General features: G+C 48.2%; 1 protein-coding gene across 1 annotated transcript in view; it reads right to left on the reverse strand.

The window, feature by feature from the left end:
* Window positions 1-15,398, reverse strand: part of ALK (ALK receptor tyrosine kinase) — a 715,534-nt gene that overhangs the window by 93,123 nt on the left and 607,013 nt on the right. Inside the window, exons 7-8 of the mRNA XM_025353516.1 lie at window positions 11,521-11,652; window positions 9,380-9,480 (exon numbers count right to left, since the gene is read on the reverse strand). Coding sequence (XP_025209301.1) covers window positions 9,380-9,480; window positions 11,521-11,652 — 233 coding nt within the window. The remainder of the gene's footprint in view (window positions 1-9,379; window positions 9,481-11,520; window positions 11,653-15,398) is intronic.

Raw genomic sequence — 15,398 nt, forward strand, 5'->3', positions numbered from 1 at the left:
GGTGAAAATGCTGTGTTAAAATTTCTGTCTAGTTTTGTTGTTGTTGTTTTATAATCTTCTGGGTTCCCTAGAGAATTATCTTTCCAGGCTCATGGGAAGAAAAAGACGGTATTTTCTTGTTACACTGCCATGGTGTGATTCTGGGGAAACGGCCTCCTCTGTGCCTCAGTTTCTCTGTGTGTGATGGAGATGACACTGAGGAGTAGCTTTGTAATCTGACTGCTGGGGAACAGGATGGTTCTAGGCAATGAAACTCCCACAGCCTTCATGGACACCACTGGAAAAAGTAGATGTGGGGCACAGGAACATCTGCTGGGGACCCAGAGCCCTCTGGGAAGTATTTTTCCCTGACAGTTGGAGAGCGTGTGTGCGCTCAATGGGGTGTTCCCCCAGTCCGTGGGCGACATGAATGTGTTGCAGTGACCACTAGTGGGAGCCAGAGAGGTCTGTGATTAACACAGCTTTTGAATGGGACCCAAGTCTGTGCTAAGTGCCAAGGAAGACCCTGTTCACACCCCAGGGATGAGACAGCGATTCTTCCTAGACCTCAGCTTCATCATGCAATGGGAGAGGTATTAGTTGTGAATGGCTCAAAGGTATTAAATTAATTATGTCTGACTGCAGTTACAATTGCTGTTGATTACTGTAGCCATTAGCAAGTGCTCTGGCCGAGTGGACCACTTAACAGGCAGTGGTGATAGAATGCTGGGCTGCAGTGGCTTCCTAGCTCTAGGTGCTGGGGTAAGCATGACTTTGGCTCAGAAAGCTCAGGAAGGTGTCATTTGTTGGATCCTTGAAGCTCATTGAGGAGACTTCTTGTTCACTCTCATCCTGGATGAGGGTTATGCTTGCAACTGCAGGGGGTGGGGGTGGGGCTGCACAATTAATTAATTATCAACGAAGTGGGTTTATTGGGCACATCCTGCTGGTGCTAATGTGGGCACTGTGTGAAATAATGCTCCCGACCTGTCCACGTGTTGCTGATCGACTGAGAGGAGAAATCAGAACACAAGCAGCAGCTGAATTTATGCAGCAGCAACTTCCTCATGCCTGAGTAACGTAAGATGAGGGATCATCATCATAATAATTGCTGCCATTCATCAAGCGTTGCAGAAAAGACACAGGCTTTTCACATTTTCCTCTGATCCTGGTAACAACCTCTTGCAGCAACTAAAACAGGTTTTGTTTTTTTGTTTTTGTTTTTTCTCTCAAATTAAAGGAAGTTACTTGCTTGAGGTCATATGGCTCCTAAGTGGGGCAGAGCTGGGATCTAAACTCAGGCCATCTAAGTCAAATCCGGTATTTACAGATTTGGTTGGGGAGTTGGGCAGACCTGGTTTCAATCATGACTCTGCCTCTAGCAGGGTGACCTTGGGCAAGTCACTTAAACTCTTTAAGCTCCAGTTTCTGTATCAATAAATGGGGGTAACAATTTTTTTTTATAATAAGATAATGTAGGTGAAATGCTTAGCACAGAGCCAGGCTTATACTAGGGAATCAATATTTGAAAACCACATCCTTAGTTGGCTTTAGTGATACTAAGGGTCCATTTTTCTAGCTCTGGACTAAGTGAAGGCTTATTTCAACTAGGGTGCAAAGAGCTAGGGTGTTTGAGGCCCCTCATTAAGAATAATGGCTTGCTTTTTAGCGTAATACAGCCAAGTGATTTGTAAATGACCTGAAGACCAGAAGTTTTCACACTGAATGTAAGTGTTCTTAACTTTTCTGTAGAATAAACACCCCAAAGAGATCCCACAATCCTGTGGGCTGTCTCCCCGCATGGCTGGCCACGCAGCAGGTTTGAAATCAATACCTGCTGGTTCACCACCTGACTGTGGACCCTCAGTGCCCCTGCCTCGCTCATCCCTCCCGCTCGGGGTCTGTGTGTGCATCCAGCCAGTCAAGTGCCTTGTTGCCATGGCTCAGGGGCTTATCAGAAGAACAGGGAAGATTTTATCCACTCACAGAGTAGCCGTGGGAGGTGGAGAGGCTCTGTAAGCTTTGACACTCAGGGGATTCTCATTACAGTGATGTTATTACAGGTGTCTGTATGGTTGTCGTTAGAGACTGGAAGTGGAGCCCAGATCTCTTACTCATACAGAGAGCCTTTGGAAAAAGCCCTTTGGAAAATGCCTTGAGAACCACTGCAGCTTCCTCCTTTGTATTAGAGGGCTTTGCCCTCTAATACAAAGTTGCGTATGCCTAGATCCCAGCTAAAGGCTTTCTGCGGTTACTGTCTCCATCACCAGTAGTGTTAGCAGCTGCTAGCGCTCAGCCCTCCTAAGGTTTCAGCACCAGGGTCAGGGTGACTTATGGGGTAGATGAGGGGCAACCATAGTTGAAGCTGACTTCAGGGCCAACCAAGGCAGAGCAGGTGCTCTTCAAAATGCACCATCTATGAGCCTAATTGCGACCTAGGAAATGGAGTGAGAACATTAAAGTGGGGAGGCCTTGGGGCTTCCGAAAAAGGCAGCGAGGTTGAGAGCTCTTCCTCTGGGCTTCTTAGAGTGGGAGCACATATGCCGCTTGGCTCTTCTTGGGGGTACCCAAAGCCACAAGGCAAATAGGTGCATTAGCCACTCAATAGTAAAACATGAGGCATGTTTTTGTGTCCAAATAAATAGGCATGTTAAGGAATTAAAATACAGAATTGACATTTATTTTTAAGTTAAAAAAGGGGTTTGTAAAAGAAAAGTCAGACTTGTGATGTTCTGCTCTGGGCCATATCACCAGACTTCCTCCCTGCCTTGGGTGACCTTGTTGACGGCAGATGTCCCACTCCCAGGAGCTCCCCTGGGGAAAGCAGAGATACTCTTGCATCTGGAGGACACTGTGGGCCCTGCTGGCCAGCTGCGTGTGGTCTAGGCTCCTTTCCTGAGCCTTCTCTCCCCATTTGTAAAAGGGTGACAATATCATCCCTGAGGGATGGGGGCGATGTGGGGGAAGGCCCCTCTGTAAACATGTTGGGACTATATCAAGGTATGGGGTTTTTGTTCTGTGTAGGTGTCTGCCGAGGGGGCAGTGGAACAAAGGGACTTTTGGCAGATTGGAGGAGGGAGCTCCCATGCCCCTGCTGGCTGGGGAGAGGAGCTGGTGGAGATGGTGGACAGGGGCAGCAGGGGCCCCTTTGCTGCTGTTAAAGTATAAACTTCCCCTGACCCCAGCCACTGAACTGGGCAACACCCCTCTCCCCACTATTGCCAGGCTACCCAGGGCAGGGCAGAGGCCAAACCCTCCAGATTCAGGCTCCTTGGAGAAGGCAGCCTCCAGCCTTGGTCTCAGAATCATCACTGAAGTCAGAGAGGAAGATAATAATAGTAATGGCTGCAACAGAGTAGCAGAAACCACATGTTCCATTTTTCAGCACCTAATTGTGTCCAGATTCAGGCGGGGCATTTTTCATATCTCCTCTCACTCGTTTCTCCTGACAGCCCTGCAGAGGATACTGAAGCTGAGAAGAGTGGGTCGCTGTACTCAAGATTTCCACGCTAGAAAGTGGAGGGCTTCCACCAAGGGCTAAGGGACTTCAAGCCCCGTCCTTCCCACTGCACCGCACTGCCTTGCTATGCCCCTTTTGCACTCAGCCCCACATGGCCAGCTGGATTCTTCTGGTCACAGGAGATGGCGTGGCTGTTGGGCTGTGGGGCAGGAGGGAGGCAGCTCTACCTGGAGCCACCACCCTGCTCCGACTTGCTGTAGGTGTCAGCATTACTCTGTGGGAGCCCGAGCAGCCCTCTGCTTTCTGCTGGGCCCAGCATTACGTCCTCCTGGGCAGACAGTGGATAATTTAGAGGGATCATATGCTAGCTTGGGGTCCTGACCGTGGTCCCCAGGGCAGGAAGAGGAGTGTGCAGAGAACAGCATGTGTGAAAACAATCCCCGGCAAGACTAGCTGGATCTGCTCTTAATTTAGGCAAGCACTGACACCTAGAGCTGGACTTGCTTTCTCCCAGTTCAGGCACATTCTGTCACTGCAGAGATGTCACAGCATCAGATGAGATGGGGGCTGGACATCCACAGGAACTCTGCCTGATGAGTATCTTGGTCCCCAAATACCTGACCAAAGGGACTTGGGCTTAGTGAGGGAGGTAGAGATAACATTACCCCGGAATCCCCTCTAGCCTGGTACTGGTCCCCTACTATTTATAAAAGGGTTTTGCAAACACTGCAAAGTACAGCATTGCTTGGCCAAGCACAGGCAGAGAGAGGCTGGTCCCAGGTGGGCTCTGATAGGGACTTGCTTGTTCTTTCACCAGTCAGCCCGGAGAGGGGAAGGGTGAAACATTCTTCTCCCTAGATGGTCATCCGTTCTATGCAGAAGGTAAACTGGCTCCAGAAAATAACAACTTTATTTGCCATCCAGCCCATGAGGCCTCCCGGAATGGCTTCTGCTTCCTGATTTGCTAAAGTAAGTTGGATCACATGGGGCTGAGAACGGGGCCCACCCAATGAACAAAATCCATTTGAGTCCTGTAGGTGAGTGGCAGTGTCCCCTTGGTGGCTCAGGAGTTAGACCCAGTGACTACTCCCAGCCTGTGGAGAGACGAAGTGGAGAGCTCTTTGGTTACACAATGGGGTGGGATTCCCTACCTGCCTGCAGAGACGTGGTAGTGAGGCTCTGAGTTAGGTGCGAGAAATGCCAGTTCTGATGCTTTTGAGGCTCTCCTCAACTCTCCCCAAGCTGAGAAGGTTCCATCTGTCCGCAGCAGGGCAGTGTGACAGGAAGAGCATGAAGCTCAGAATCATAAGATCTGGGTGTGGTCTTGTGTTTATTAGCTGTGGGTCTTGGGGTAAATTTCATGATCTGGACGGGCAGCCCCTGATGCGTAGGATCTGCTCTGGAAAATGAGCTGAATTCAACAGTTCTGCTCATCCTCCTTGGCTCCTGCCCTGTTGAGAGTTTGGTGGGGGCTGATAAAGGAAGGCCCCCTTCTGCTTTTGTTTTTCCTCGATCTCATGCCATCTGATGCTAAGTTTTCTTACTCTTATCCTCCTTTTCTTGACTTTCCACAGAAGAATTTGCCACTGAGTTTAATAAACTTTGAATACACAGCAGTCAGAAAAGATCCTCTCTTTTTCCCATCTTGAGAGTCCTATTTGCCTGCCGCTGAGGTCAGGGGCAAGCTTCAATAAGCCCAATCAACACCTGCCTCTCAGCTTCCCTGCTTCTGTGTCACGCTGAGAGGCTGGAGGGAAGGATGAGCCTGTTTCCAGGGATGATCACGAGCACCCTGAAATGTCTTATAAAATCAACCAGATAGCAATTTATAGAAAAATTCCCTCCCTTTGAGAAGGGCTTCGGGGACGGATGGCCAAGGGCAACTCCGGGGGCCATGGCGTCTTCTCCCTCACATCTCTCTGGGCTACATTTGCTGGTTTTAATGACACAAAGGATGGGTCCCCTTTTCTCCAGGCCCATGTAGATGTGTAAGGGGCCTGCTGGTCACTTTCTGCCTAGATCACAGCAGCTCTCCACAGCTAATCCAACCTGATTCTTTTTATTGCTAGAGGTGACGTCAGGGGTGGAAAGGTTCAGCTGTGTCCCAAGATCCCCATGGGTGTGTGCACACATGGGTGTATGTGTGTGTGTTTGCGTGTATATATGTAAGTGCGAGAAGAGGGGAGAGGCAACTGCAGCTCTGGCCAGGCAGGAAAACCATCTTTGAGGAACTGATCACCACAAACTGGGGGATCCCATCTCACTTTTGGATCAAATCGCACTTCGGCAGCTCACATAAGAAAAACTGCTTTCATGCCTTGGAGGGGAAAGAAAATGAGGAAAGTCCACTTTTTCTCCCTGTAGGCCTTGTTCGGGCCTGAGAACATGGTTTAAATTATTCCAGTCACAGGCAGGCTATTCAAATAAAATAGAATTTCAAACCACACGGGGCTTGTTGAGACATTCAGGCTGCTCGGGTGTGTGAAAGGCAGGGGGCTGGGGTGGTGTCAGCCGCCACTCTGCCGCGCTCTTTATTACCAGCGGCTGCAATGCCAGACACATCCGCGGGTGTCTCAAAGCCGAGGCGGATTCGAGCAGGTCTGACAGCAAGTGTGCACATGAAAGCCACTGCAAGCCCTCCCTCCCCGGTGGCAACTTTAATTATTTGAACTGGAGCTCAGAAAAATAAAAATAAAAATAAAATCAGAATATATTGTAAGTGGCTCCCCAGTTTCCTGCAGAGAAGAGCTTGTGGCAGAGAGGAGGAACACAAAAAGAAAACCAAAACCACAACGTTCTCTCTTGTTTGTGGCTGGGCGAGGCAGAGGTCTTTAAATATTCATGCCCCATGTGTAACTGTGCAGAGAGATAGGAGGCGGCCGTGGTAGTCAGCAAGAGCAGGCTGCAGGAACCTGGAGGGAGGAGGTGGGAGTGGGGTAGGCTTCTGGAATGCTCTGGAAGTTGGATTGGCACAAAGGCACACTGTGGCTATGCCTCTATCGTGGGGGACCCTTGACCTGGTTTCATATGCTCTCCCACCCGCTTCTCTTCACCCCTGCCTCCATCATTTCTCATCCCTTTTCCGACTCATCTTTCTAAAAGACAAGTGACATCACACTTTCTGGGGCCACAGGCAGGTGAGGAAAACTCTCTGCATGGGCTCAGAATGAATTTCAGTCACAACTGGCAAGCACACCTATGGCCAATAGCTCTGAAGTCTCAGCGTGCCTCCAAATCACTGAGGATGGGGTTTAAAAATGCAGAGCCCTGGGCCCCACACTTAACGCTGTCATTCAGTAGGTCCAGGGTGGGGCATCTGTTACATTTTCCAGGTGAATGTGACTGGTAAAACATAGAACTACTGGTTAACTCACTTCTCATGTTGCAGGAAATTCTTGAAGATGACACCAGTTCTTCTCTGGGAATCCACTGACGAGGGTGGTGTTTCTTGAGATAGTCTACAATTACTTTAACTTCCCGGAGACCAGAACTGAGCTGGGTTTGGAGAAAGTCCTTCGTGGTAGGCATCAACCCCAGAACTCAGCTGGACCCATCGCCAGTCCCTGTAGGCCTGATGCTCATCAGAGACCTGTCCCCAAAACTCTGTCTAGTGTCCACCTTTCTGCACTTGGGCCCCATAGGCAACAGAGGCCCCTGTAGGGCTGGTGGGTTTGAAAGCCCTGGGTGAACCTCACATAGTCTCCCAGAGAAATGCAATATCCATTTTTTTCTGCCACTGGGGTTTAGCCTGCCTGGGAGGAGGAAATCAACTTCCTGCATTCTGCGTTTAGGAGTCACATAAAATAAATGGTAGGGCTTACAAATCTAGAAATGCATATTTCTATTTTGGTTATTTATTTTCCTGATAAAAACATTTCTCCCAACATTGGGAATTCAAAGACCCATCAGCATTAGACAAATGGTCTGAAAACCTGAATGTGAAATCATATGAATGTATATAAATATAAATAATGTGAGTGTGGAATGGACTTATTTCCCTTCCCTTCATTATGCCTGCTGAGCCAAGTTCTGGAAAAGGGCAGGAAATAGCAGAAACAGCCCAGAGCAAATTAGACTGCAGGAAAAATAAAACAGGCCAGTAAAACAAAACACCTGTTTAAGCTATTGATCAACTCAAAGGTTATTAGAGAAATGATGAAGTATTAGAATAATATCATTTGTACCTTGACATTTCTTTTTCTGAAATTTGGCTCATATTAAACCCAGCAAAGAGTAAATTTAAAGACCAAATGCTCTTAAGGATCCTCCTGTCCTCTCCGGTGGGCCAACCATCTGTCCTCATTTATATGTTCTCTTAAAAAGCCTTCCTTTCTAGGTACCTGCTCTCAGACACCTGAGAAATATCAGCAATGACTGTGTAATTCCACCATCTGCATGAGATAGCATGGTTTCTCAAATACAATTTAATATAATGAATCTATTTGTGCTCAGAATTCTTCCAAAAAGGATTTAAGGTGGTTCACAGACATACATAAAATCTAGAAGGATAGCATAGCCTAGAAGAGGGTGAGAAGGAAGTGGTGAACGTCGAGTTATAAAATCAAACCAGGAGTAAGCTGCTACAAATTGCATATCACAAAGTCCCATTTGCTTGCCAAGTGGAGCCTTGGTTTTAATTTAACCACTCCTCGTATTAAAAAATCATTTCTACATCTTTTCCATTCTTGTTTGTTTTCTGTCTGTGAGTTTTTATTTTATGAGAAACTCAAGGGGCTCGAATCTGCCTGCATCCCTCAGCAGGGGCAATCCTGTTGTCTGTCCCTCTGCTGGTCACAGAACCACCTCCCTGGGATTTCTATGAGCCACAGAAGGAGAAGTTAATCTGGTCAGTTTCACAATGTCCACAACTTGACAGGAAACAAATTGCTCAGAGGGTGCATAGCTATTCCTGAAACTGAGCCAGACAGGAATTTCTCCTGTGAGTGTCCAGAACGAGATGACTGGCCAAATCTAAACTACATGCAGGTTTTCTACTACGTGCAAGATGTTGATGCAGGTGCAGTGAGGGAGTACAAAGAAGCACAAGACATGGCCTGCTCTCTCGGAGCTTAGAGTCTGATTTCTGGCTCAAGTTCTCTTCCTCTTCCCCCAGTGTCCTTCTGAATGTTTACACAGGGTGCCAGGCACCCTGTGGGCTAAAGACTGCAGTGCTTACTTTGTGCCCGATGCTCTTCCAAGCCCTTTGGACATTATCTATTTAATCTTCCCTCTTCGGGGTAGGCATTATGTGTGTTCACTTTCCCAGTGAGGAAACTGAAGCCCCAAGAGGTTAATTAACTGCCCAAACAAACTGTACAATCAATCAGTGGTGGAACCTGACTTGGACTCAGAAAGTTGATTCTAGAGTCCATGAGCTTAATCACTGTGCCACGTTGGGGTCTTAAGTACATTTCTTGGCCCCTAAAGAATATGCTGAGGAACACGGCACCAGTCCCTCCACCCACAAACCAATGAGAAAACAGCGTCAGGAACCATTTCAGAGAGTGGCTTTGGAGGTACCTCACTGAATGCCATTGATGTCTTAGTGAAATTTATGTAAATCAAATTTTGAGGATGTATAGTATTTATAATGTATTATAAGAGCTCAATATTTTTAAAAAGGATTCTGTGGAAAGTCTTGTAATCCTTGTCACTCTCTCTTGTTATGCCGCAGAAAATCTCCTCTGGGATTGATTAAATCATGGTTCTACTGCAAATAGTTCGGTGCAGCTGGGGATGGCTGTTTAAGGCATGATTCTCTGTAGACAGGGCTTTACCATGTTGATGGACATCTCTGCCTCGAAGATGGCAGAGATGGCCCTATTCTTCTCTCCCTAGGAGAACGACCAGCCCAGCCAGCTAGGCTACTTTCTTAATCTGGGTTCCGGAAGTGACAAGAGGTGGGAGAAATTAGAGAACTAGAGAAACACTGAGACTTGCCTCACATGGAGAGCTCTTGATTGGTGCGGGAAACGTAGCACTGGTCACTGTAGCACTTTCCGAAGTGGGGGCATCAGTGGTACTGAGCAATAGAGCATGGTCTAGGAGAGAGGAAAAGAATCACAAGCACACCATTATCAGGAACTGGGGGATCAGGGGTGCAGGGTTATTGGACTGCGCACAGTTCTTATCTAGCCTAGGGATATCTTTGAGGAAACAGGTTTTTGGCCTACAATGGAGAAGAAAGCCCACCTGTCAACAATTTCATTCTAAACTGCCCATGAGGTCCCAGCACCATCATCTGGGCTACCACATCCCTGATCTTCCAAGGTCACCAGCTTCAGCCCATGGCCCAGGAATAGCCTGAGGCACACTAGCCTCCCCAGCTCCACCCTCCCCATTTTCAGTCATGTGTGCCCTTCCAGTGGTTTCTATGACCTTCACTCTCTTCTCCCCTGTCTAGAACCCAGGTCGTCCTGTGCCCCTGCCCATGAAGACTCACTTCTTATATTTTCTAAGCATGGCTCTGCCTGAAAATCTGGGAGAACAGGGGCTCCCAACCCCACGTGGTGATGGGAAGAAGCATCTGCAAACTTCCGGGGTCTGCAGAGCATTTTGTAGGTGGTCAGTGCTGTGGCATGAATGCCTTTGTGAGCTCACAACACTTTAGGGGGCGTCAGAACCTCAAGCATTACTTTAGTCTTTCCTTTCTACCTTTCTGCCTTTCTCAGTAAAGGCTGTTTAGTAACATATTCAGGTGGGTCAAGGGCAGAGTAACCGAGAGATCTCAGCAAGGATGAGGGAGATTCAAGGAGCTGGCATTGTGTAACTGGGAACAGAAAAGCCCTCAGGCAGGCAGGTGGGTCACAACTGTTGCCTTCAGATTTCTGAAGGGCTGCCTTGGTGGGAGAGGGGGTAGTTCAGTTCTGTGGGGCTCCAGGGGGCAAAAGTCATAATAAATGAGTAGAAGTCACGGAGAGGTGGAGCTTGCCTCTAGGTAAGGAAAGCTAATCTGTGATTGAGAACAATAGCATGGGCTGCTCTTGGAGGCAGTGGGAGCCCTGTCATTGGAGGTATTCCACAGGGCTGGATGTTTGTTTGCTATGGGTGCTATAATGGAAATTATCAAACTGGGAACAGAGACATTAAGGGCACATCCAGCTTGGAGCTCCATTTCTCTCCTCTGCGTCTTTTACAGACAGAACGCTAAGAATAATGCTGCTGCATGGTGAGGACTGAGCCAACTCTTACTTTGTTCAACAAATAAGCATTGGAGGGTCTCTAGTTCCACAGAAAGAAGGCAAATGAAGAGGACAGAAGAAGGAGAGAGACATTCCCACCCCATCAGCCCCTATGCTGCAGAGTTGGGCACCAGGGCCTGCCCGGGCCCCATCACTAGGGACAGCCTCCAAAGCTGGCTAGCCTGGCCTCTCCAGCAGCCTAACGTTGGGAGCTATGCTGGCCTTGTAGACCCTCTGTGATCCCACACCTTGCCCAGCCTGGTGTCTCTGAGTCTAGAGTCAGCTTACCCAGGAGCAGCTGGCTATCTCTTGGCTGTGTGGAGGCCCTTTGCTCTCTGCCAGACATGCAGGGTTTGTGGGGAGGATGGGCCCCAGAGATGGGAGGACAGGCATTACTAGCTTAAATCAGGGGTGAGGTGGGGGGATGGTTGTAGAGGCTGTGCTGCAGGGAATGGACCATGGACCAGGTGTAGGGTGAGGTTCCCTGGGCACAACCCCGGGGCAAATGACACAAGGCCTCGCTGTGCCTCAGTCTCCCCAGTCATAAAGAGGGCTATGGCTTTCCCTACCTCTCAATGAATTATGTGGCTGACACATAGGAGGCCCTCAACATACACTTGTTGATGGAAAGGATTATTATCATTGTTGCTATTATCTTTTTGTTAGTTCCTCCTAATGGTTCTCATTTTAAGTAACCAAAGGTGACATCTATCTTGGCCAGATTTAATCATTCGAAAGCCCAAGGTATGAAGAGGGAATTGTGTGTGAGTGCTCTACGCAAGCTTTGGTCAGACACCCGAGCTTGCCCTACAGGTGGGGTGAAGCCCAGTCCTGAGTCTCCCATCTGTCTATGTGGGCATGAAGATGGGTGCCAGGGAGAAGGCAGGAGAGAGGTAGTACCTTGGTGGTCCTGGAACCGGGCATCCTTTAGAGTCCTGACCTGCCACTGAGGAGTGTGAGGTGAGAGTGTGCCTTGGGTCCAGCCACAGAAGCCATCTTCGAAGTTGCAGTAAAAACCCACAGGGAGTTTCCCTATGGAGAGAGCAGAGAGGCACAGTCATTTCCAGGACCACTAAAGGCAAAATATGCCAACACCAAGTCGAATTAGCCAGGCATGACCAAATTATCTTCATTAGTAATATAGCTCCCCAGCCAGAACACTGGATGACTAATGACACTGAGAAACCCCCAAGCCCTAACTGATGCCTGTGCTGGTTTACAGTTTTCTTATCTTCAGAAAGCAAAATAGGAAAAATAACTCCTCAGCATGGGTATCGGTAGTCCAGTTGCATATCTGACAAAGCAGAGGCTCAGAAATGTGAAGCAACTTGACCAAGGTCACACAGCTAGCAGGTAACCCAGTTAGGACTTGAACCCAGGTCTTCTGCTTCTACATTCTGCACTCTTTATACCGATCCACCATGAGTGTGACCCCAGGAGAAGCCACTGTGTAGCTCACTACATTTCTAACGGTTGACACAATGTCCAGAGTGTGGTGGTGGTTGTGGTAGTGTTGGCTGGGGGTTTGTGTGGGTCCATCAAATTACCTGTCTGCAGAGACACATATTGCTCAAAACTTTCCATTTGCTTTCCTTTATCTCCCAACCTTCCCTTGCAGTTAAGTGAAGACATCTCATGTGCTCTGGCCAATGAAACGTGAGTGGAAGTGATGTGTCTTCTCTGAATTAAGGCTGCGAAAAGCCCTCGTGTAAATCTCTGGTCTGTCTGTTCCTTTGCTGAAACAACCAATGAGAGTTCTTGTTCCTAAGGGTGACACTATATTGATGGAAGAGCCTCTGCCAGCCTGGGTCCCTGAGTGATCCTGTGGAGCAGAGGCCCCTCCCACTCCCACTCTTATTGGATGGGTACTGTAAATGTTATCCCAAGCCACTGAAACATGGGGTTTATTACTGCAGCATAATCTAGCCTATCCTGCCTGATCAAACAATCCCTGTCATTGGGGCCTCTTTATATCATCTGTGGGCTCAGCACAAAGGGCACGTCATCTTTTTCTCTACATCAGACTGATCTCAGGTCCCACTGAAGAGGCCACAGTCAGCTTTCTAGACTGTGTATTTCCCAACTGCCCACAGAAGGAAGAGGAAAGGATAAGAGGGTGAGAGAGAGAGCTCACTTTCTCTAGCTCACTCTGAGCATGGCTCCAGGAAAGGCGCTCAGCCCTGAGGAGCTAGTAGGCTGTTCCAGGCGATTCTGATGGCCCCCAACACCTCCCAGCCTAGCTGTGGAGAAGCCTGTGTCTCCACGTGGGAGGAAAGAAGCTCTCTAGCTGAGACCCACAGCACTGCATGTCCTTCCTCTGTCTCAGCCTTCTTGGCAGCAGCAGGCTGACAAAGAAGGCCCTAACGCTTCCTGGCTGTGACAGCACCTTAGTGAATTATTACTCATTTCCCCCCGATTCTCTGTGCATTTCACACAGAGGCAGAATTATAAATTAAAGCAGGCTGTCACTGACTTTGAGCATCTCTTCCCGTTTATACCCCCCTGAAGGAATCATTTCCCCCCAAGCCCCACATGTTTCTCTGATTAAAAATCCCAAAGCTAAGAAGAACTTTCTGTTTTATTTTTTATTCCCCCCGCAAGGGATCCCACATCTACTTCTTTTGCAGAAACCAACTGGTGGAAGTGACCTTCTCATGGAGTGTCCTTCACAAGTGAGTTTTAAAAACCAAGGCCCGACAGGGCCCTGTGGCTCACACCTGTAATCCCAGCACTTTGGGAGGCTGAGGCGGGTGGATAACCTGAGGTCAGGAGTTTGAGAACAGCCTGGCCAACATGGGGAAACCCTGTCTTGACTAAAAATACAGAAATTAGCCGGGCATGGTCGTGGGCGCCTGTAATCCCAGCTACTTAGGAGGCTGAGGCAGGAGAATCACTTGAACCCAGGAGGTGGAGGTTGCAGTGAGCCGAGATTGCACCACTGCACTCCAGCCTGGGGGACAAGAGCAAAACTCCATCTAAAACAAACAAAAAAATAAGCAAAAACAAACAAACAAACAAAATACCCCAAGGCCCACAATGGAAGATTCCAGTGGGCGAAGGATTCCTGGAGGAAGGAGGAGGCCGGCCTGAGGTGGGAGACGCACAGTACATCACTCCCTCCTTACCCTTTTAGGAGGCAGAGGGAGAGAACTGAGCCTGGATCATGGGTATTGGTACCACAACAGCACTGGAATCTGGACATATGGGCTCTAGTTCTAGCCTCACCACTTTCTGCTTTGTGACCTTACGTAAGTCACTTCTTCCTTAGAGCCTCAGGTTCCTTATCTGTAAAATGGGGCAATATTAGTGTCTATTTTACTGAGCTGGTTTGAGGATAAAGTAGGGGAGACACTGTGGAAACACTTTGTAAACAGCTAGAGAGGTGCAAATGTAAAGTGGTGGTAGTGTTATTAATTGCCATTCATACCTAACTTGGAGCTAGCTCATCAAAGTATGGCTGAAACTGACAGCAGGTCCCTGGCTGGCTCTCTGGAAATGCCTGTTGGAGGCTGCATATGTGATAGCTCTGCCTATGCCTTTGGGCTGGACAGGATTGAAGAAAGTCATCAGCATTCTCTGTCTCTGGAATCCCATTCTTGTTTCAGCTTCGCATAGAATCCAGGGTGAGCTGGTCGTGGAAACCCCTTTTCTTTCTGGCTGATTCAATAAAGGGAGAGGCGCCAGGCAAAAGAGCAAGACAGGCCAGTGGACAATTGATGTGGCCATTAAAACCCCTAAGGGAGGAAGGAGAGCCGAGGATTTCCATGATTGTAAACTCATCAGGGCAGTGTACTCAGCCAGAAGCCACTCCTGAGGAAGCTGGTGGGGTTAAGGTTAAGAGTCAGAACAAAGACCCCTGTGGATTAGGCTGCAACTGGGAAATCACTACTAAGGGCAATTGCTGAGCAAAAGGTTGGCCCACAGGGTTGGCTCTAATGGTATCAACTCATCCTCTAATCATCCTTTTCTCTTCCCATCCGCCCCAAGCTCCTACTCAGTCAGCACACTGGAGGACTTCAAAACTTATCTGCTGAACAAAATGGGAGTGGGCTCAATCCTCTAACTCTCTGCCACTCAAAATGTGGTCCAGGGACCAGCTGCAGCCTCATCACCTATGAATCTGTAAAATGCGTGGAATCTCAGGCCTTGCCCCAACCCACTGAATCAGAATCTGCATTTTTAAGAGGCTCCCTTAGTGACTCCTGTGCACCTCAAATTTGGAGAAGCACTGTTCTAACCAACCCCTTTCTTGGGCTGTAGCCAGTTATTTCATTGGCTGCATGGCCAAATAGCGCTGTGGGTAGGTCAATCAATCCCGCAACATTTGGCAATTATGACACCTGATTCCACTCTAAGAGAGACAAATTGGTAGAGTCATGGAGCTGTGACCTCAGCAGCAGCTGTGGGAGCTGCCAAGTATAAACTCCAGGCCAAATGACACTACTTCTTTTCCTTCCTGCGTGACAACTCTGTTAACATTTTTGATAAATATGTGCTATACATTTTCTTGAAAATATACAGTCATGGGAAAAAATGCTAGAAGAAATACATCAAAATATTATAGTTATCTCTGAATGTTTGAGAGGGAGGATTATGGGCGATAGTTATTTTCTCTTGTATACATTTCTAGATTTTCTGCATTTTACAACCAGTAAAGAAATACACTTTGAAAACACTGTTTTTGCCTGGCAGGAAGAGTATCCCCAGCACATGAGATTATCGAGTCCATGGGGAAAAAGTGATCTGTCTGCAATACTCAGTGAATCACTGACCCATCC

The sequence above is a fragment of the Theropithecus gelada genome, chromosome 13 (genome assembly GCF_003255815.1).
Source record: "Theropithecus gelada isolate Dixy chromosome 13, Tgel_1.0, whole genome shotgun sequence".
In the NCBI taxonomy this organism is placed as follows: Eukaryota; Metazoa; Chordata; class Mammalia; order Primates; family Cercopithecidae; genus Theropithecus; species Theropithecus gelada.